The 25,019-nt window shown below is 28.8% G+C and overlaps 1 protein-coding gene across 1 annotated transcript; it reads left to right on the top strand.

Moving 5' to 3' along the window:
- The first annotated feature begins 975 nt into the window (after positions 1-975).
- LOC148302035 (uncharacterized) lies at positions 976-24,742 on the top strand. Its single transcript, XM_088272262.1, has 5 exons — positions 976-1,164; positions 12,107-12,242; positions 20,333-20,466; positions 22,666-23,194; positions 24,470-24,742. Exons 1-5 carry the CDS (start codon positions 976-978, stop codon positions 24,577-24,579), a joined length of 1,098 nt encoding a protein of 365 aa, XP_088128388.1. The 3' UTR covers positions 24,580-24,742.
- The last annotated feature ends 277 nt before the right edge of the window (positions 24,743-25,019 follow it).

Below are 25,019 nucleotides of genomic sequence, written 5' to 3'. Positions count from 1 at the left end.
GCGAGCATATCTAATATTCGCACATAAGATGCATAGCGTCTATAACTTCAGTAATAATGCCGTCTGTGTAATTTATCGACTTTTTAAAAAGTTGAGATATAAATCTGAATAACAATTTCACTTTCCTTCATAAAAGTATTAAGTGATATTTTACATGACTTTGAAAATACGACGAAATTATATATGGAAATAAATTATATGGAGACTTGTCTTTTAACGATTATGCCCATTCTGGAAATGAAAAAAATACTTGAATTATCTTTCATTTATCAAAATTCTGCATCCACAGAGTTATATTTCAATTTTTAGGATCAGTTCCGTTCTTTCATAACGGTATTTCATAACGTGTTATAATATAACCGTTATTTTTGTATTAGTTATAGCCTTTAGAAATGAGTCGTTTGTGAACGAACGGATCCTGACTACTTTTTATTGACATTTTATGAGTAATCAGATACTAATTTTGCGTGGAAAATTACTTGCTTTGACCTATTTAATTGTCTACTGAATCACGGATAAATCGATTTACTGATTCACGGATTTAATAATAAACTGTAGACAGATGAATATTTTTTTAAAACATAATTAGCTTTACCCAGCTATAGGATTACGTTGCAAAGTTCCTGGTTAAATGGAAAAGAAAGAAAAATAAGCACACATTTCAGGTACATTTAATTTCACAATGCTTGTGAAGCGAAGATAATTAAAACACAATCAACAAAACAATCGAAAACATCGCATTTTTTTGTGACAGCAGCTGCCAAGAAGCACCCAGTCCACTTTGAGACATGTTTAAAAATATCATATAAACTATGCTGTGTTTCTCTTATGTCCAACAGATGGCGCTGCCTTTTCAAAACTTTTTCAATAAATCATATTTTCGGCTATCTTGACGGCATAAGAAACAGAAGAAGACCGAGGAAAACTTGGCTTATTTTTTTATATTTGTTTTCAGGTGCGTCTTTTGCGCTACGCATGATCTCCATCACGGGCGGGGGCGCCGTGCGGTCGGGGGGTTCCGTGACACTGCGGTGCTCCTACGACCTAGAGGGGGCGCAGCTCTACTCGATCAAGTGGTACAGAAACGAGGACGAGTTCTACAGATATGTGCCCAAAGAGAGTCCCCCGGCTCTGGTTTTCTCACTCCCAGGAGTTCACGTAGACGTAAGTATCTCTATTACTCATTTAACTACATTTTGAGTGTGTCCAAATACTTGTTCACAAATCTGGATTATCTCCAATTTATTAACATTATAATTTATATTTGAAGCACAAGCTTTGTGATTTTCCATCTAATAATCAAAATGTAAAAAGTTGGAAAAAGAAGCAGAGGAAGACCAAGGATAACTTGGCACAAACAGGTATGTCAAATACTTAAAAGCGGCCGGGTCAGGAGTCGTAGACGTCAGGAGATGCATGAATGTAGAAGAGGCGAATAATGTTTGCAAAGACAGAATGGTGTGGCGTTCGATTCTCTCTGCCTACTCCTGCGGGGAAGCGGCGTAATGGTTGGTTAGTTAGTTCATTAAAATGTATTTTTTTTTTAATCACCATAAATATTTTATTATAACTTAATTTATAATGTCTACCGGTTTCGAAGCTAACCGCTTCTTTATCAAGACTGATAAATACTTAAACACTATCTACTATGTAAACAAAATTCGAAATATTTTGACGGTTATGCAATGGAGCTTGTGTAGATCTCAAGTGGCTTTATTTTTTGTAGATTGGCAGTCACAGTCAAAAGAGATCAGGGATGATGAGTGATTTAAAATATATTTAATAACGGACTTAAAGAAAAATCATTTACTTGTGTATTTATTAGTTGTAAATTATTATTAATTGCCTTTTTATTTTTAATATTTTTAAGTAATCTAATTCAAGTCCTCTATTGCATATGTGTAATATATTTAGACCTTTATTTTTATTTGATAAGTGATTATTTTCTAATAGGTTATTTACATTATTTTAATTTTACATAAATACACGTATTTTGTTTTTATATTGTATGAATTTATCTATTTGTATTTTTTTACATGGTCCAAGATGCGAGAAATTTTTATTTATATATTTTAGTTACTTATTTCATAGATTCATATTTGTTTCTCAATTGTATAAGTTATTTTCCTTTTTTTTGACATCTCAACATAGATGAAGAAGAATATGGAAGTATGGGGAATATTTACGGGGCTTCCGACGGGTTCAATAAACTTCTTCATCTCACCAATAGATGTCTCTAGTGTAAATTCTAGCGATTCAATTACAATGTTTCGAAATTGAACTTCCTGACATGTCAAAAATTGTTAAAATAACTCCTTAGTGGAGTGAACACACATTTGTAATACAAATATTTATGCAATACTTATGCAATACTAAGCAATTTTAACTAAACTTCAAATATTTGGGAATTAATATTTATTAATATTTCAATAAACTCCCTAATAAAGATATAAAAATTCTTAAGAAAAAAATTAATGCCCATTACATATAAAAATATATATAAAAGACTATAAAACCATTAACTATATTACAAAAAAAAACATTAAACCATGAGTGTAACTCCCTCTCCAAGCACAAAAGCTCAGTCTCTTTTTTGGAGAGGCACAGCGAATCTAAAATTAAAGTTGTCATATGTATGCTATTAAGAAAATGTATTATATTGTACTTAAAAATGTAACAATATTAAATATAAATAAAAAAATTAAAATTTTTTAAAAAAATATACACCTTCAAAATGTCGTGTACAAATATTTGTTAGTAAAAATAATTTTAAAAAAAACCGTTTGTGTTTATGCTATTCTTTAAAAAAGAAACGATTGCAATTAATTTTAGCAATTACAATACTTGATAAAATGGTATGTTCAGAAAATAGTGAATTGTCCCCCTTGACGCGTTTGAATAAGAAATGCGGAGCGTGCTGTCGAACTGTTGATAAGCGGAATTAAGGGAAGAAACTTAACTTAGGGGTGGTAAATCGCTTTTCATCAAAGACAGACCATTGGAATGGAAGGATTGCTACGTGGCTTGGGTTGTTATTTTACAGGGGTTAAAAATATACCACAGAATTAAAACAATACTCATTGTTTTAAGCGTTAATTAAACAAAACAACGATTTCGGATTCAATTTTCATTTATTAAGTCAATCGTCACTTCTATGCAATATCTATCCATTTTTAGTAATTTAAATTAATTTTTTTACTTGAATTTTCCTTGGTAAATACCATAAATAATATTTCTTGAAATTTATTATGATTCAAGTTTCGACGCATTCCATATCATTTTTGAATACTGTATACAAACGGTATTTACCAATTAAAACATAAATTAATTATTTATGGATGCATTTTATATTATTTACAGAATTCGATCATAATATTAAATAAATCGAAATAAATGCAACCATAAATTTTCAGAAAATGTTATATTTATGGAAATTGATCTACTTAAATGCATCGAAACAAGTGTAAGAATAAATTTTAGGAAAAAGTGGTATTTACGGTATTTGATAATGATGTTAAATGCATCGAAACATGTCACAATAGATTTATAAAAAAGTGGTATTTCCCAAATAAATTTAAACAAGAAATGGATATAGGATTTGAATAAGGATTTATTTGAAGGTATATGTAGCTGTTTTGTTTTCCAAGAAAACATGGAAATTATTCAGTATAATGTTTGTAGCACAATTAGGCAACGTCAATAATGTATTAGTTGAGAATTGTCGTTCTCATTTAGACTCACAATAATTTTTATAAATGGTGGTATTTACTGAATAAAACTTGAATAAATATATATTACCATAAAACTAGTTATTAAATAAAATATTTCCATGTAGATATTATAATTATAGAGCATAAGGTTGTATTTATTGCGCAAAATACAGGTAAAAGGCATTTTATTTCAATATTCCGAAATATTTACATCAAAGAATAGTCTCGCTAAGATATTCGCTACCTTTATGCATGGTTAACTCACTATGAGGGTTTTTCCAAGGTATTTATGGTCAAAGCCTTAGTATGTGATGACCAAGGAGCTCCGCCATCAAATTTAAACATCCAACCCCTTTTCCAAGCTACTGACTTTCTTAAATTCATCCTTATCCAAAATAATAGGTACCTGCACATGTCAAAAATATGTTTGCAAAACTGAGATTCACAATTTGAACACTTTAAGTTTCTGATCATAATTTGGTAAAGTAATGGCAAAACCTGTCAAATTTTTCATTTTTTAAGTTTGTTCCACAAAACGTCTTAAATAATGTATTCTATAATTTGGCAAAAGGATAAAGCTGTAGTTGCAACACTTATTTCGTTTTATTGAGATATGAAAAAACATAAAACAAATGAGTTATACAAGTTTATTTTTGCTCTCTTGTATAATTTAGTCTTAGACAGATATACACCTTTGCCTTTACACTACCGAATTCAAAGTCATATTTTATATTTTGAATGATATATTGAAAGAATTTAAAAATTAATTATAACACTCAAGGCATAATAACTCGTTTCTTGGGTCAAATTTGACCAGCGCTAAGTTTTTATTTTTAAAAATGTTTTTCATCATCTTTCGATCCTATATCACTATTTCAATCCCTTCTAACGACGTTTCACACTGCACATAAGGAAACATTTTTGACCACATCAAAAAGAGAAATACAATTTGCTATGGAGTACAAATAAACATCCAAAAAATTAAAATTTCAAAAACAAAATATCTTATAAACCAATTTAAACTCAAATACTAAGTATTATTCTATAGCACAACTTATTGTTATTCTAATAACGTCTAACAATGCTCCTTGGGTTTAATTTCTGACCTTATGGGAAACAAAAATACAGTTTGCCATAGAATTCAACTAAAAACTATTTTTCATATACATTTAACAACAATATGGCTTCAATCCCAATTAAAACTTAAATATTAAGAATAATCCTACGCCACTTCTTCTTGTCTTTCTAATGATGTCTTACAGTACAGCTATTGCTATTTTCTTGATAGTATTGAAAACGAAAAAACAGTTTGCAATAGTATACAATAGACAAACATAATTTTAAAAAAAATTATAAGAAGTTGTCTTAAAGCCCATATTTAAAGTAAAATTGAAAGAAAGACTGAATGCAGTCGAAATGCGATCTCTCAGAAGAATGTGTGACAAAACGATGTATGATAGATGTACGAATAGTGAAATAAGGAAGGAATGCAAAGCTGAGATAAGCATTACCGATAAAATTAAGAAAGGTGTGTTGAGATGGTTTGGACATATAGAACGAATGAGTGAGGAAAGAACGGTAAAACAAATTTATGAGGCGAATGTTAGCGGGAAAAGAAGCAGAGGAAGACCGAAAAAAACATGGCACGATCAGGTATGCCAAATACATGAAAGTGGTCAGGTTAGGAGTCGTAACAATCGGCGGGTATGTATGAGGAGATGCATGAACGTGGAAGAGGCGAAGAATGTTTGCAAGGACAGAGTTGTGTGGCGCTCTATTCTCTCTGCCTACCCCTGTGGGGAAGCGGCGTGATGGTTAGTTAGGTAGTTCCTTAGTCTTCTAATGATGCCTTACATTGCATCTATTGCTATTTTGTAACCCATTCGAAACGAAAATAAATTGCTATAGAGTCCAAATAATCGCCCTAAAAACAAATTTTCGATATAATTTTGAAATGAAACTTCTAAAAATTAAATTTTCACCCAAATATTTTGTGTTTAAATAATTTTAAAAAAAAGTTGCTTGAAGAACCCTGGAGAAGAACGTAATATAAGACTGATCACCTCGACATCGACATCATAAAATGATTTACAGTAAAGGTTCTCCAATACAATCCTATGCACCATTAAGTGCGGATATGGGAAATGTAGAGATATATTATAGAAATAAATAAATTATTAGGGTTGGCACAAGAGCTTTTTTGGTCCAAATTTTTTTTATAATGAGTTTAAAAAAAACATTATAACGATAGATTGATTATAGAGATGCGACTTGTACGTATATACTTCGCTAACTGTAATATATTTTATGAAAATTCGAAAATCGGCGAATGTAGATGGAAATAGGAGCAGAAGAAAACTTGGCATAATACAATAGATGCTGCCAAGAACTCACACATGAAATGACGTGTGAATTTTATGATATAAAAGCTCTCTCAAACAGGCCATTGATAGCTCCAGATGGTACGCATAAAACGTTGAGAGGTTTAAAATATATGTAAGCGTTCTAAAAATTGAGCAGTATGGTTGTCAATTATAGATTTCCATCATCCCGTCATTCTGGTAAATGTTACAACTATATAAAGTGATCACTTTAACCAGCCTATGTAGACCCTGTAAATAGGCAAACTTGTAGACGATATTCCTCTTCATTAATGTTAAGACATTAAAATTTAGCTAAAAAGGTTTTTCACGATTTTTTAAACATTGTCAACCCTTAATAAAAAGATGTGAATTAATGTGTATTATGTTATATATGAACGGACCTCATGCTACTTGCGTCCCGCACATAAATTGTTTCGCAATCCTGCAATCCGCGCTATACAGTCCCTAAGTCGGCAGTAAGTCTAACTCCACGGTTTGCCAAAAGGTTTAGCCGTTTCGGGTGATTTATTCTTTAAACGTTTTTATTGCACCTCCGCTCGGTACTAATGCCCACCCCTGTATACAGCTTTATTGCTACCCCAAGACTTGTAATAGTGTGGGCCGAACTAACTTTCCCGCTGAAACAGTCGCACTTTTAATATTTCTTTCCTCCGCCTGGAGATATACACAGCCGAGTGCTAATCTTTCATTTCAGGTTTCAGCTCATTTTTAAGTATCTGCCAAAAGCAAGGCCTAGAACATTTCAAGCTTTTTCTACTTTAAAGAAATAAGTTCCAATCTTACAAGTTGTGTCTTTGAAAACGAGTTTTCAGGATGACCGTACTATTACATCAACAGTATATGTAGTTATTCTGGTCAAAATAACCATAAAAGATAAAATATCTGAAATTACTGCCTGAAATGCAGGGATAGTCATCTTTCCTTCATGTGTTTAACGACCAAAATAACACTGCTTCTATAGGATACAGTCTCATATGCACCATTGAATTCAAAAAGGTTTTTAAAGAGGCCTTCATTTTTAGTATTGTGGCATTGAAAAATGTTACAAAAATGTATTTTCTGATACTTTGAGGCTTATTTATAAATTTTAAAAAAAATTAATAAAATCTTCATTTTCAACCACTTTGATTTTATAGTATAGTTCTAACTCGTTTTAATACTTCTTCGTCTCAAGTTTAGTTGATATCATCACTGAAGAAGACAAGGTATTTGTTGAAACTATTGCCGAAAAATAGTATTAGTAGTTAAAAACATGACTACTTTTTTATTAATTGTTATAAAGATTATACTTATTTCGTAGTCATTTTGTAGTAATATCTATCCATTTCTGATCAAAAATTTACAAGGTAATTACCACTATTTCTATAAGAAAAAGTGGTTTTTACCAGGTTAAAAAATATTTTTTTTAAATTACATTTTTTTTTTGCTTGATAAAAAAACGTGTGCTCTTTCCAGTACTTAAAATATAACAACTATTTTTTTAATCTGTTACACGTGCTGTATATTACGTTGGCATTATGGTATATAAATATCTGAGCCTATATTCACCTTTATTCTAGATTTCAATTCAAGAATGCTTCCTTATAAATTTGAATATAACCATATATATTTTCTTTGTGAACAGAAATATTAGTGTTTTTATTACATACAAAAATATTTCAATTTCATACTATTTCTGTGAGCCTAAGCTGCTCATTATTAGATACAGGTATTGAATTGAGGTAGAGTGGTAAAAATTTGGTAAATTCAACAAACGAAATAATATTTTATTTATTGTTTCGGCATTAACTTTGTGGTAAGACATGTTACAATGATTAAAGAGAACACTTGTTTTTTACCACTTATAATAACAGTTATTATACAGACCTAAATGATGGAAGTTTAACTTCTGTAACATGTAGTCTATAATAAAACTCAAGTAGTAAAAAACAAGTGTTTTCATTAATCATTGAAACGAAATAATGTTTAAATTTTGTGTGGTTGTCACTAATGGGTAGAATTGGTAAAGTGATCACTTAAACCAGCCTATGACGGCCGTCAGCCCCGTAAATGCCCAGACTTCCATATTCTTCATCTTTGATGAGATGTTAAAAAAATGAAAATAACTCCTGTGATTGGAGATAATCCAGATTTCGCGAACAAGTATTTGGACACACTCTAAATGTTGTAAATTCATTTTTAAATCGAGCCTGCGATATGAAGGTACAATGTGATTCTTAATGAAATAGACATCAATAATGTTTATTTAAAAACGTTTAAGAGAAATTTTGTTGATAACTATTTGACAAGTTTATTATTTGATAAAGAAATATAAGTCATAATATTATATAATGAATAAAGAAAACACTTGTTTTTTACCACTTGAGTTTTATTATAGACTACATGTTTCAGAAGTTAAACTTCCATCATTCAGGTCTGTATAGTAACTAAAATATAAAATTGTTCTATAAATAATAATAATAAAACTCAAGTGGTAAAAAACAAGTGTTTTCTTTAATCATTGTAACATGTCTTACCACAAAGTTAATGCCGAAACAATAAATAAAAAATAATATTATATACTTATACTTATGTACATGACAATTTTTTTAGATTACTTTGTAGTAAAAATCTGTAATTATATATTTTTTTAAAGTATATTTTGTTATTTTTTCTAAATATTGTGTTGATTTTCCAATAAACAAATAAAAAATAAAGTTAGCGTAATATCATTAACGATTAATCACTATTCTGATCATTTCAGTAATATCAAAACTCGGTCACTGGTCAAATAAAATAAACGAAGAAAATGCTGTTTATTTGTTATTTTATGTTTATACAAAATGCTCGACTCAATTTAATTAATTTGGCTTTCGTCAAAACAAAGAGGCCATAAAAATATGTTTTATTCACATTAAGCTCTAGCTGTCTATAACATGCGACGACATTTTACTGGCGGTCTTAAAGTCAGATAAATTCTTTTTTTCCCTATAAAACATTTCGCCAAATGCCTTAGCTAGGCAAAATAGTTGGATAATAAAACATTTATTTCTCTTTGTCTTATTAACTAATTGAGCCATGTATAGTGTATTGGCAAAGTTTCGAACCCTTTGTTTGAACAAAAATAATAATAACAACTACAAATACAAATAAAAATGCAAATAAAATAATTATATCAATCAAAACCTATCAGTGAAAACTGAATTACCAGTGAATAACTGGTTCCTGGTTCTAACTCGAGAACTAGAAATGAAACCATACTAAATGTCGTCGAAATGCGATCATTTAGATAAACGTGCAGCAAAACGATTTTTGCTAGATATTCAAATGGTGATAAAAGGAAAGAATGTAACACTGGGATAAGTATTATCGATTAAATTGATGAAGGTATAATGAGATGATTTGGAAGTGTGGAACTAATGAGTGAGAAGAAAAGAGTGAAATAAATTTATGAGGCGAATATGGAATATTTGTATTAGAAGCAAAGGAATACTAAATATAACTTGGCTTTATCAAGTATTTTAAATACTTGAAAGTGGTCAGGTCAAGAGATGGAATAATTGGGGGTATGTGTATAAAGATGCAAGAATATAATACAGTTCCACCAAGAAATGTCAGCACAAAATTTTAGTCTAATGAAATACTGTTATTTTTTTATTCAATTTCCCAGCTAACTGTTACTGTTAAGTCAGACAAAAATTATTTTTTTAATACAAGTAAATAAGAAATAACATATGTAAATAAAATATAAAAATGATAGATCATGTGTTTATTAACAGTTTATAAACTAAGAAAAAAAGATGCCCATCGGCATACATGAACTCTTCCTTTTCTCCCCACTAATCCTATGAGGAAACAAAACTATCTACCTCTTAGCAACATTTTAATATTTTTACTCTTCTGGCATATGTTAATAAATTGATTTATCAATTTTGTTGTACTGTATTAGTAAATCGATATTTATTCTTCTTCTTTTTCTTGGTTACACCTTGGTTACGCCCTTATGGTTTGTTTTTAAGATATGTCGATTCCTAGCTGTCAATCCATCTCTTTGGTGGTTTGCCCAGGAGTCATCCAGCCGTACAATGCAACGTGGAAGAGTCTGGATGGTGCCATTCTCCTAACAATGGTCACACCATTGTCTTATTTTTGCCTACTTTACCTTACAAAATCTTCGATCTCACATATTTCTCTTATCCTGGTGTTCCTTATTCTATCTCATAGACTCTTGTATGCTTCTTAGACTATTCAGCGTTTTTTGTTACTGCAATACCATGATGGGTCGCTCACAAATTTTATATGCATATTTCTATATGAGTTTATATTTTTATATCTGTAAAATCGATTTAAATAAATAAATCAAGGGTAAAACAACTAACTAAAATTTTAGCGGTCATTTTTTTCGTACCATGGTGTACAAGTCATCCATTTTTTTTACAACACAATAACGCTTTTAAAGGATGTGAGTACATAGTCAAACACATATTCTTATTTCTGTCTCTTGTGTTTTGTACAATTGAAATAAATGAGATGGATGCATCACTCGTATTAGCTATTCAGTATTGCTGTAAAATATTGATGGTCAGTAATTTTATATATCCTAGTTTTATGACGTTTTTATTGTCAACTTAGAAATTGTCTGGCCATGTAAAAATATATTATATAAGTTTTCTTCTTGGTTAATTTTTCCTTAAACATTCCAATTATTTTATTGATAAAAAAAATATTACTTATTGATTTGGCATTTACCTAATTGTAGAATGACATGTTGATTATTTTAAAAATTAAACACTCGTATAATACCATGTACTGAGCTTCTTTTAAAAAAAATCAGGCATATGTAGAGGTGGGTGGGGTAATAGCCAGAGGGGGGGGGTTTAGGGGCGGGACTTTGTTTAATGGGAACATAGACAATAATGGTGATGGATTTTTGGAACAGCATATTTTTTAAGTTTTTATTTATTTATTTGATATAGTACATTAACTATATTAAATTTACTATATAAGAAAATGTATTAACAACATAATACATTTTCTAAAAATTTATACACATGGTAAACTTTAAGTTTTATATCTTCTATTTTTTAAATTTCTTTAGGGAGTATATTGAAATATTTAATTCCCAAATATTTGAAGTTTTGTTGAAATTGCTTAGTATTGCATTTCGGAGTTGAAAAATCATTTAAGAATCTCGAAGATAGACTTTTTTTTTAATTCAAATATTTTTCACCTTTAAGTTTTGAAAAATTGCGGTTTTTTTAAAAATGGTTTCTGTGTTTGGGACATGAAATTTTGTGAATGATAATTTTGTCAGATATGTTTTTTTTACAAAATAACTTTAATTATTGTTTCCTGTACTATTTTCACAGAGTTCAGTATGTTGTTGTATGATCCTCCCCATCCAACAATGCCATACTGTAGTAATGAGTGTACAATAGTATAGTAAACTCTTTTTAGGTTGTCGATGGTAAGTATATTTCGAATTCTAATAAATATATATATGCATTTTCTTTTCGTTTTACTAGTTCCCTAATGTGACTATGGTATTTCAAGTGTTGACCTATTATTACACCTAGGTATTTTATTTCTTTTTTTGGACATAAAGCAGAACATAAGTTTTTACAATTAGAATCCCTGCAGTCACCATATTATTTTTAATAAATTTTCAAAAAAAAATTAGAAACACAGAAAAATGTAAACATTATTTAATGATATACTATTCCTAAATACATCACTATTACTGTCCATGTTTCCATTAAACGAACTTCCACCTCTTAATCCCCTCTCTTATTATTACCCCACACACTTCATTATATACCTGAACAATTTTACAGCTCGTTAGTTTTTGCAATCACATGTTGTTGAAAACATCTGTAGTTTTTTTAACTAGTCATGTGCAATGAAATAAAACTCAATAAGCGGTATTATACAACTGTTTATTTTTTTTAATAATTAATAATTATTCATCACATAAAAATAAAAATATTTTGACATTCAACAATATTACACTTTTAACCTGAGGTTTTTTTCCAGCTTTCGGCTTCCAACGATCAACGAGTGACCTTGACAGGGGTCCATCGACAGCTGGCAGGACTATACCACTGCGAAGTATCAGAAGACGCTCCTTTGTTCCATACTGAGATTCAAGTTGACAGACTGGAGATTGTTGGTAAGTATATTTTTAACTATAAAATCAATTAACAATATTTTAAGTGTGTGCAAATACTTGTTTACAAATCTGGATTATCTTCAATTATTTTTCATATTATTTTTCACATCTTAACAAAATTGAAGAAGAATATGAAAGTTTTGGCATTTACGGGGCTTACGACCGTCATAGGCTGGTTTTAGTGATCACTTTACACACGTGTAACATTTACCAATTCTACCCATGATTGACAACCACACTACTCTAATTCCAGGAACCTCCATATAAATATATATATTTATAAATATATATATATATATATATATATATATATATATATATATATATATATATATATATATATATATATATATATATATATATATATATATATATATCTATATATATATATATATATATATATATATATATATATATATATATATATATATATATATATATATATATATATATGTATATATATATAAATATATATATATATATATATATTTATATATATATATATATATATATATATATATATATATATATATATATATATATATATATATATATATATATATATATATATATATATATATATATATATATATATATATATATATATATATATATATATATATATATATATATATATATATATATATATATATATATATATATATATATATATATATATATATATATATATATATATATATATATATATATATATATTTATATATATATATAAATATATAAATATATATATATATATATATATATATATATATATATATATATATATATATATATATATATATATATATTATATATATATATATGTATATATATATATATATATATATATATATATATATATATATATATATATATATATATATATATATATATATATATATATATATATATATATATGTATATATAATCCAATTTTAAATGATTGTGCTTGAATCACAAAAAATTCACTACAGACATCTATTGGTGAGATGAAAGAAGCTTTTCATTGAGCAGAAACTCTCATATTAGTACCTATGTGAGGCCCTAATACTGGATTATAATCACACACATGAGAAACGCTAAAAAACATGCTTTGCTTCCATACTTGGAATAAGGATTGGAACCAGGACTCCATTATACACTACCAGTTTATCTTTCGCTGATAATTTGCTATAACTGATTTCAGTGCAACATTCGTTCATATTTCAATTTAAATTATTCAACTCATATCTTGTATTTTAAATGCATTGATAACATTGTGGTACGGTAATATAACTCATCACTCACTCATCATTCACTTTGTGTAATACCACTTAAAAACACTTCTTTATGACTACCGGTTTTGGAATAATCATTCCATCATCAGGTCAAATGAAGACTCACATGTAGTCTACATTTGATCTGATTATGTAATGATTCTTCCGAAACCGTTTAGATGTATAAATGATGTCTACATTTGACCTGATTTGGGAATGATATTATGTTTTTAAGTGGTATTACACAAAGTGAACGATGAAGGATAAGTAAAGTGTCCTTTAACTCATATAACACTCATTCTCTGTACAAACTCCTTTCTTCAATAACAAGATATATATTTGTTCCCCGGGTGTAATATTTCTTCCTTCCGAACCACCTTTCCGTATCCAAACTGTCTAAACTTTTGACGGACATTTACACTCATAAAACAAATTAAAGCTCTAAATTCATGCTGTTGTTCTCAATTTCACTTTTATTGTTGAAGTTTTGTGTTGCTTTCCTCCATTCCTGTCATTATTTTGATTTATTTGCTTCACCTTCGTACTATTTCACCCACGCACAGACCTTGACCAAATTTATGTAAATAAAGATGCAAATTTTCGTTTGACGAATATCGTAAATCTCCTCAAGAAGTTAAATGATTGATTTGAGGTTTTGAATATTTTTGTTTTGTATTTTTAACTATTTATTAATACAACCAGTGTCAGGTTGTGGTCTCATGGGCCGCGGACTCTTGAGCCAGAGTTTCTAGGTTCGAAACCACTCTACAGCCATTTGATACCTATTTTTAATAATGAGCCGCTTAGGCACAAAAAAATAGTATGAAATTGAAATACTTTTGTTAATAATAATAAAAAAACATACTTTTAGATTTCTTTTTAATTAAATTAAATTAAATTACTTTTTTAATAGAATGTACGTTAATTAAAAATCTCCAATTATCCTCGTCAATTATTCTACATGTTTAATAAAAATCTGACTCAAATAAGCTGTGTATAGTCCCGAGAACTGAGATGCAAAAAAGGTATCAATCAAAGTATTCAAACAAATTCTGTAATTTGAGAAGAATGCTCAAAATAGTGTAATCGTGATTCTTTGGTCGGAGACTGTATCTCGTAACGCCAACCAGGAAATAATTTGTTTTGACAAATTCATAAAAGTTTAATTATTCATTAAAGTTAAATGTACTTACTATGCTCATATATTGCAATTTATTACATTTAAAAAAATTACGACTCGCACATTTTCCAAATTAAAAATATGGAGTTTTACAAAAAACGCGTCAAAAATCTAAGTCAATTACAACTTTCTTAAAATCCAGTTTATCAAGACATTTAATTTCAGGGCTTGTATTTTTTTTGTTTCAAAAAATGTTTATTTTAACAAGAACGATTGTTTGTAATTACTGTGTATTCGTATTTTAAAAATAATAACATTTACAATAAAAAACTATTTCAAACGTTAAGTGTAATTTTCTATTCCCTCGGTTTATTTTTCCTTTTTTTATTATATTTGTTATAAAATAACTATCAAGCTTACTGTGGAAAAGATACGCATTTTAGTTTTATGATATAAAATGTCAGTGCAAAATTTAAAATTGTATTATATTTTTTTAAATACCCTTAAAAAGTCGAATTTATAACATTACATTTTAGAAAAACGTTGTATTTGTCAAGTAAAAAGTATTATTTTTTGATATCTCATCAAAGATGATGAAGAATATGGAAGTCTGGGCATTTACGGGGCTGAAGACTGTCATAGGCTTATCTTCATCTTTGATGAGATGTCAAAAAATAATATGAAAAACAACTCCTTTAATTGGAGAAAATCCAGATTTGTGAACAAGTATTTGGACATACTCAAAATGTTGTAAGTAAAAAGTTATTTTCATATTTTATTCCTATTTATTATTTAATGATATAAATGTAAGTTTACTAAATAAAAAATGATCATTTCACTTGTTGTTCATATTAATAATTCAGGTTTGATTTAAATAATATACTTGTTGACACATTTCCCGACGTAAACGTTGATTCACACATACGCAATTTATAATAAAGCAACACCATTTCCTTCCTACAAATATTTCGAGCTTCATTATCATTCGACAAACCTTAATTTATTATTTAAGAACTAATACTAGTTGAATATTTAGTTCTCTTCGTCACTCATTTGGTTAGAAAGTGACATGACTTGAGGATAAGAGAAAGCTTGTATTTTAGAGCTTTAAAACAGAGTAGAAAAGCTTTGTCACATGTTTAATAACATTCGACAATGACCATTGTAGGTGCTTTAATTAAATATATTTAGTTAGTATCCCACTAGCCACCCGGCTATTGAGATCACGTGGAATCATTTTTCCAAAAAATGTTTGTTTCCTTTACATATTTAACATAAATATACGTATCCATCCCTAAGGATGTCAAGGTACTTATCAAAATCAGTTGGAATAAAAGTGCATTAAATAATAGCTGTAAAAAATTGTGTTTTATTTATTTGATAATATGCATTCAATTGATTCTCAAAATATATTCAATTCATATTATGTATATAATATTGTTTGTTTTCTTCGTTTTGTTCGAGTTATTTCGTTTTCAAGGCCTTTTTCGTCATTTCAATAGCATCATACAGGTTGTAGATTCAGGCACGTATTCATCCCTTAAGAAGTCAAGGTGAATGTGAAAACCGGTTTAAATAATATATACTAGTAAAAATTAACGTGGTTTAAAACAAGTAATCTATTTATTTGATAATATTCATAAAATTGTTGCTCAAAATACACAAATTACATATATAAATTACAATATTTTCTTCGGACTTTCGATACTTCATTATCAAGGGTTTTATTTTTATTTTTTAAATTTTTAAGTTGTAGATTCAGGCACGTATCCATCCCTGAAGAAGACAAAATACTTGTCAAAAAAAGTTTAAAATGATACTTTAAAAATATAAGTGTTGATAGTACGTTTGTATTTTATTTATTTGATAATGTTCATAAAAGTGTTGATAATGTTCATTAAATACTTGCTCACAAATCTAATTTGTGCCTAAGTATTTTGACAAACATAAAATGTTGTTAATAAAATAACCGGTCAAATTATAACTGCATAAAATTTTAAAATATTTTTTTTCAAAAATATAAGTGGTGAAAACAATGTTTGTGTTTTATTCATTTGATAATATTCATAAAATTGTTGCTCAAAATATACAAATTACAACATTTCGTTTGCTTCTTTTGTTCTTAGGTACTTCATTTTAAAGGCCTCTTTCCTTAACAATTGCGATCTTTTGTCGCATTTTTATATGCCTGATTTATTTTCGGACGCCTCCGTATAATGTCGGCTGACGTACACAACAATAGGAATGCCGAGACAATACAAAGAAGCCAGTCCTTCCGATAGAGTCCTTTGATCGAAGCCCGACCAGGAGTCGGTCTTGATTTTGACATTTATACCCAATAAACAATTGATTTTGTTATTATTTCTGAAAAGGTTTCAAATAAAATACCGTGCTTTCAGCTAAGCAAAAAGCTAAGTAAAAAACATAATTCTATCATTTTTCGGAGTAAAAGAAATGATTTTATACAGGTAATATTATCAAAATTTTCATTGATTTTTAGCATTAATTTTTCTTGGTAAATACCACTTTTTCTTAAAAATCTATTGTGACACGTGTTTGAATACATTCTGCATCATTTTTAAAGAATACATATGAAATAGTAAAATATTCATAATAAATCAATTCTATCGTTTTTATGAATAAACGAAATCATTTTAGACAGGTAATATTATCAAGATTTTCATTGATTTTAAGTATTAATTTTCCTTGGTAAATACCACTTTTTCTTAAAAATCTATCGTGACATGTGTTTAAATATATTCTGCATCATTTTTAAAGAATCTATATTGAAAAGTAAAATATGCATAATAAAACAATTCTATCGTTTTTATGAATAAACGAAATCATTTTACACAGGTAATATTATCAAGATTTTTATTGAATTAAAATTTATTTTTTACTTAGGAAATACCACTATTACTTAAAATGTATTGCAACACTTGTTTAAATGCATTCTATAAATACCGTATATGGTATAGTAAAATTAAAAAAAAAAACTTAATTCTATCAAATTGATGAACAAACGAAACCATTTTAGTTAGATGATATCAAGAAATCCATTGATTACTTATTTAATTTTTACTAAGAAAATACCACTATTACTTAAAATCTATTGCGACACATCGCTCACTCCTTTCAAGAACGTCATAAATCAAAAATCATCAATTTTCAGTTGTGCATGTTTTCGGAATGCCCAGAAAATGTACTATATCCCAGCAAAAGAGCCGTATTTTTAACTTAATATTTACCCGCCACAGGGCAGAAAATGTTGTTTTTGCATTTTGAAGAAAAGGTATTGTTTAATTATTTTTTTAAATATACTAAATATTTTTCAAATGGAGAAAAAACCTTCAGGTTTTACCTAAAAAGATCTGTTGCAATGTAAAAAGTTCAATAAGTGGCTTGATATTTATTTTTAAAACATTGTTGTATATTTTTATACTTTAAAAACGTTTTCCTGAAAAATCAAGTTTTTTTATTTATGACGTTCTTGAAAGGAGTGAGCGACATGTTTAAATACATTCTGCGTCATTTTCAAATACTGTATATGGAATAGTAAAATATGCTTAATAAAACATAATTCTATCGTTGTTATAAACAAACAAAATCATTTTAGGTGTGTACGTTGTTTAAATATAATGCGGAATGCATCGAAACATCTGTCACAATAGATTTTAAGAAATAATGGTATTTATCAAGTTATATATTATCACAAAGTGACTGTCGAATTTTTTTTTAAACCCTTATCCGCACCCTAATGATGCATAGGGCACTGTGTCATATAAACGCAGTGTTATCTTGATCGTTTACACATGAAGGAAAGGTGATCAGGCCTCCGCTTCAGGTACCAGTCCATGGTAGTATTGAATAAATCACTTATATTTATTTTACTGTCAAATTAACGAATGCAATTATCATTAATATCTCAACAACGACGACAAATATATTTTTTAAAGAAATAACCTCCTTGTCTTAGTAGTAATATGGTATTTCTATTAGTTTGAGTGTTTCCAAAACTTGTTTGTAAATCTGATTATCCACACGTATTTGGATACACTCAAAATGCTGTGAATAAAATAATTGGTAAAATTACGAGTTCCCTAAAAATTGTAAATCAGGCCTTCAGGTGTTTCCCAGTATATAAAATAATCTAGTAAAAATCTTGCATACATCCAAATAAAAGGACCTCTGCTTAATCAAAACTTTGCTAATCCAACCATACATAGATGGCTCTAAGGAACTCACATATACGGTGTCATGAGATTAATAATATATTTTATTATTACGAGTTCAAAAAATTGAGAAATGTGGTTGCCTGAATTATCTTGTTTAACTAATGTTTTTTTAATTTGTTTAAATATTATAGGGATACCAAATAGAACATGTTTTAGAAAGTTAATATAAAAAGTTTACTGTATAATAATAATAATAAAACCCTTATCCGCACCCCAATGGTGCGTAGGGCACTGTGTCATATAAACGCAGTGTTATCTTGATCGTTTACACATAAAGGAAAGGTGATCAGCCCTCCGCTTCAGGTACCAGTCCATGATAATATTGAATAAATATTACAGTAAAAAAATCACTTATATTTATTACATCCCCCCCCCCCTTGGAAATCGAACCCGGGACCTCCAGAACGATAGCCGACCGTGCTGACCATTACACTATAGAGGCGGACACTGTATAGTATGGGTATATTCTATGAAGGTAGTTTTGAACTGCAAAATGTTTGTATTTTCACCTATTGATGAGAATATGTTTAGTTCTAGAAACTAGGCTTGTTTACATTAGTAAAAAAGTGGCCTCATTAAAGCAATTTGTTTTTCTTGAAATTTATAACTCAAGAATTTTAATAAAAATTCTTCGTTTTCCCAAGCCGAAATAAGTCATGTTAACAATAGTCAATAGTTGAAGTCGGTTAGGTAAAGGTTTAACAATGACAGTGATTGAAGGTCCTTTAATCGATTTCGCCCGAGCTTGCTCCAATTAACTTGTGAACGGACAAAATATTACGAGTAAAATTTTTTTTGTATATTATTCAATCTCATTTAAATATCTCTTATTTTACTAAGCATTTGTTTTTTCGTAATTTTAATCCAAAATATATTTTTCCAACCTTCAAGGTTTGTATAAAATGAAAAAAGTATTGTTCTTTCAGACAAATTATAGTATATAAATATGATAAAATATCAACTATTTGGGTTTTTCCATATTTATTTTATTTCACTGATAACCGGGTTTCATCGTTACCGATGTCATCAGACTAGACAAAATTGTTTGTTATATATACAATATATAACATCTGAAGAAAAAAATCATTTCAATTAATTTTATTTAATTTGCGAATATTAATGATTTCTTGAATGTTTTACGCGGATACTTTGTGGCACATTTAATTAACTTTATAAAATAAAACAACTTTGTTTAACCACTTTTTATTGGTACACTTATTCCAACCGACTAAATGTAATTATCTATAACCTAACTATGAGTATTTTAATGTTTTAGGATTAGTACATAAACCCTGATGATGACAAGGTTCTTGTCGAAACTGGTTGGAATAATTGAACCAATAAAAAGTGGTTAAAACAAAGTTGATTTATTTTATAAATTTTATTAATTATAACAGGTCACAAGCCCTGTAAATACCCAGATTTCCATATTCTTCTTTATCTGTGTTGTCGAAATGTCAAAATTATATTTTTGTTTAGACGTACCGGAGTCGCCTCCAGAATTGACTGTCGACCGACTAAGGTTCTCTCCCGGCGAAAGTATAAGGGCTAATTGCTCTTCTCCCATGAGCTACCCTGCTACAAACCTTACGTGGTACATCAATGATGATATCGTAAGTATTTATTTGTAAGACAAATACTGCCGGTACGTGGAATATTGTGGATGAGTATCATCGTTAAACACAAACTGGACAAAAATATCGAAATCCTTTAGTTCACAACCTTGATACACGATTTACACACAACGAAGGTTTGATAGTCCCAAGAATTAACAATAAATATGGGAGTCAAACACTGCAATATATCGTGCCATTTTTAATTTGTTGCCGACGGATGTTAGAGGTCAAAATAAAATATGGCACAAAGGCAAAATAAAGGAATGGGTAAATGGTTAACAGTTAATTTTATGAAAATTATAAAATGTTTATATTCTTAATTTTTCTCTCTTTTTGTGTGTAGGGTAAAATGGTTAAAAAGAATAAAAAATGTATTAAAAAAGAACTCCATCGTCAAGACACACAAAGTGGCTTAGCTTGGTGGGTCTCTGCAAAATATATATGTTAAAATGTGTTAAAAATTGCGATTTAAATAAATGGATACAATTTACGTTTATAAAAAAAGCGCTATTTTTGTGATAAATCACCTAAAAAGCGCTTTAAAATTTACAATTTACGTTTATAATTTATTTAAAGTAGAAGGCTTAATTTTTTTAAAGGTTTAACTATGATTTTTAATAGGATTTTACGAACCCTTAATAAACTATGTTTTTTCTAAGTATTTCGTAATCTTACATATTTTTAAATTTATAACTATGATTAAACACAGGGTTTTGCGAAGCTTGAATATAATCATATTTTATAATACTTTATTAGTGTTTTTCATCATAAATTAAAACGAAAGGCCGTTTATATCGAATAAATTATATATGCTTTGGAAATTTCTGGTTTATTTGAAACTCAAAAAATTTACTGTGACACTTGCTTTGAGAACATTACTATATGTCGCACACTCCTTTCAACAACGTCATATACCAAAAATCGTCCATTTTCAATTGTGCATGGTTTAGGAATGTCCATAAAAGTACTATATCCCAGCAAAGCGGCATATTTTTTAACTTAATGTTTACCCGCTACAGGGCAGAAAGTGTTATTTTTGCATTTTGAAGAAAAGGTATTGATTTTTTTTTACATATACTAAATATTTTTCAAATGGAGAAAAAATTGTCAGGTTTTACCTAAAAAGATCTGTTGTACACTAAAAAGTTCAATAAGTGGCCTGATAATTATTTTAATATATTTTATTATATTTTTATCTTTAAAACCGATCTCCTAAAAAATCATTTTTTTTATATATGACGTTGTTGAAAGGAGTGAGCGATGTGTTTTAAAATGGTGCTAAATGTATCGAAACACGTGTCAAAATATATTTTAGGAAAAATTGATAATTACGAAGTGTGAATGGATTAAATATAACCACTTAGCTACTGCCAAATCAATTAATTTCTCAGAACCGATTATTTTGTTATTTTAACGAGGTAGATTAATTCAAGAACAGAGTATAAGGTATCGCAGTTTGAAAACATGAGTTCTCATTTTTTAAACTTTTAATAATGAGACACGCATTTGAGACTATTATTTCAACGTTCAATGACGAGGAGTAGTTATATTTACTACACAAAGTTACATCATATTTATCAAAACCATACATGAGATATTTCTCTGATTGTAGTACTAATGATGCACCGTACTAAAATAATTATTATTAACGTTAAGTCGACTTCGCAGAAGTGACATTCAACGAATTATAACTAATGACTGTCAAACAATTGTTTCGAAAGAAGTACTTAGAAATGCATTTGAGAATTACTCACATTTATCACAAAAAGCAAAATTCACAATTAACACACTTTATGGAAACGTTCATAGAACCACAAGGTACAAAACATGAAAACACATCAAACAATCTAATATTGACCTATTTTGCTCAAAGAAGCTTTGATTATTATAAAATAAAATTTTACAACCTGCTTTCATTATCTAAAAAGTCATTTAATAACGAAACTTTATACAAAAGAGCTTTTCATAAATTGATAATGGATGTGGGTAGATCAAAAATAGATTGTATTATTCGGCCTTGTTTTATTTGATTGCTTTTGAAAAACAATTTACTTTTCACATAATTTTGTAAATTTGTATTGTAAAATGTGCCTTCGGTATGAGAAAACCTAATGAGCGCACATTTTTTTTAATTGTAATTTTTATATTGTGTTTGATGAAAAATAAAGAAATTAATAAAATAATATATTTTCATAGGTGCATCAAACACAAACAACAATTTTTCCTCCCAATCCAGACCTATGGGAGCCTAGTTCATCGTTCAGTGGCATAGAGATCACAACGCAAGAGGAAGTTCAGCATCCAAAGTACCAAGTCGGAGGAAGCCAGCGAGAGATCAGTTCATCTCAACTAAAAATACCGAGCCCAAACCCAGAGATCTCTGTATACACAGCCTTCTCTACATTTCAAAGTAACCAGCAGAGCAAGAAACCTATAGAAAAAGATCCTTTCAAATACAGCGACTGGAAGCAGGATGGAACAGGATTTAGGGATGAAGTTAAGGATGTTTCTAAGCAAATTGAACAAGGATATCGAGAATATCCTTTGAGGGCAAATGCAGTTCCTGTGAAGATAACGAGAGTCAAAATGCCGGCAGAGTTTGGACATATGTTGCGGTTGAGATGTGAGGCAACGATATATGACGTGTACAAAGCAAGCAGTGACGTTATAAACGTTAGAGAAGAGACTCCTCATATCGCGTTAGTGATGGGACAAAGCTCTGCAGGTAAGCTTTTTTTTTAGTTTTGACTCATTTGAGAGTTATTTTCACTCTTATGAACAAAATACATCGTAATAACGTTAATAAATATAAAGAGAAAGAAAAAAAAACGAAAAATAAAAATAATTTAACTGAAATTAAGGAAAATGTAAAATAAATTATTCGATATACAGTAATTAAATCACATGGGGATTTTGATATGTTCTACTCGTTATTGTCGGCGCTGAAATTGCCTACATTGTAACTCAACATTTATATCGTGGTGTGTCCCTAGTTTCATATAATTTGTCATTGACTTGAGCTTTGATCTTTCCCATTTCCCCTTTTCCCCTTTTCCCCTTTTCCCCATTTCCTCTTTTCCCTTTTCCCCTTTTCCTCCCAACCGTTCTTCTTCCAGGTATTTTCACAAATTTACAAATGTGGATATCTGTAATGGGAATAGTTGAAGTACTTATTTTGTGTATACGTAACTTATTTATGTGAATGACTTAATGTAACTATTCTAATACCCAAAACAAAAAGATTAAAATTTAGTCTAAAAAAAATATTGTTACCTTTAATGTAACTGTGAAATATGGATTATATGTATGTTTATAGCCAACGTCCGCTTCCGTAGTGTAATGGTCAGCACGCTCGGCTACCCTTCTGGAAGTCCCAGGTTCGATTCCCAGGGGGGTCAAATAAATATAAGTGATTTTTTCACTCTATTTTTTATTCCATATAACCCTGGACTGGTACCTGAAGTGGAGGGTTGATCACCTTTCCTTCATGTGTTAACGATCAAGATAACACTGCGTTTGTATGATGCAGTGCCCTATGCACCATTGGGGTGCGGATAAGGGTTTGAATGAATGAAAAAAATAAAGTCAAATTTTCTGTAAAAACATGATTATTATGTACTTGTTTTAAAGGAAAATACTAAAGAATCGCAAAAATCGATGTTGAAAGTATTATACACACATACATAATAAATAAATACTTTGAAGAAACATGTCGTTAAAAAAAAATCATCATTTTTGCTTCTGATGTATTATTTTGTTTGTCTTTTTTTAAGGACAATGTAAGCAAAATCAACTGATAAAGGTAAAATTATTTTTAAAAATACAAAGCAACAATTTTAGGGGGAATTCACTGTAAAGTGAAATTTACTTTAACTAACATTCAATATAGATCGACAAACAATTTAAAAATGCAAATAAAAAAAATCTAATTTAACTTGTAATCCACCTGAAGTCCAATTACTGAAATTAAATTACTAATTCACGTTTTTTTTTCCTTCAGGAAATTCAGCGAACATCTCTCGAATTGGAGTAGTCATCTGCAGTTTACTGCTCGCTGGAATAAATGACACCCTTTACACAGTGTGGAAAGCTCTGTTATCAGGAAGATGAAATCTAACCCAAGTATTTTAGGATTAGTTTAATAAAAATACATAATTTTTGAGTACTTTAATATTGTTAAATTGTAAACATGTATTATATATTATTATTCTCACTAACATCGTAATATGATAAAAAATAATCACATTTAAGTATTAAAAACAAACAAAATATGGTGCCAATTTATTTTATTATTATGTTTTTCTTAATGTTTTTTTTAATTATTATTTTTTTTATTTCTGCAAGTGTTTTTTATTACGATAATGTCTGTAAATTTAAATGTGTTTATCTGTGTCATAATCAATATAACTGAATTTAAATCGATAAAATCTATTAAAAAATATGAACGCTCAATATTAGTAAATAAAATATTTTAAACCGATTTTTCTAGATTTTTTAAAATATTTTTTTTAAACACATATAATATTATATTATAACATCTGATTTTCAAA

This window comes from Brachycentrus maculatus, unplaced genomic scaffold, assembly GCF_059751285.1.
Source record: "Brachycentrus maculatus isolate JH-2025_06_01 unplaced genomic scaffold, ASM5975128v1 h1tg000487l, whole genome shotgun sequence".
NCBI lineage: Eukaryota > Metazoa > Arthropoda > Insecta > Trichoptera > Brachycentridae > Brachycentrus > Brachycentrus maculatus.
Note: the sequence above shows the minus strand (reverse complement) of the source record. Positions and strands in the feature narration are given on the sequence as shown.

Coding starts and splice junctions, on each gene's coding strand:
- LOC148302035 (XM_088272262.1), top strand. CDS start 976: ATGATCTCCATCACGGGCGGGGGCGCCGTGCGGTCGGGGGGTTCCGTG. Junction 20,467..22,665: donor GGTACATCAATGATGATATC/GTAAGTATTTAT, acceptor ATATTTTCATAG/GTGCATCAAACACAAACAAC. Junction 23,195..24,469: donor GATGGGACAAAGCTCTGCAG/GTAAGCTTTTTT, acceptor TTTTTCCTTCAG/GAAATTCAGCGAACATCTCT.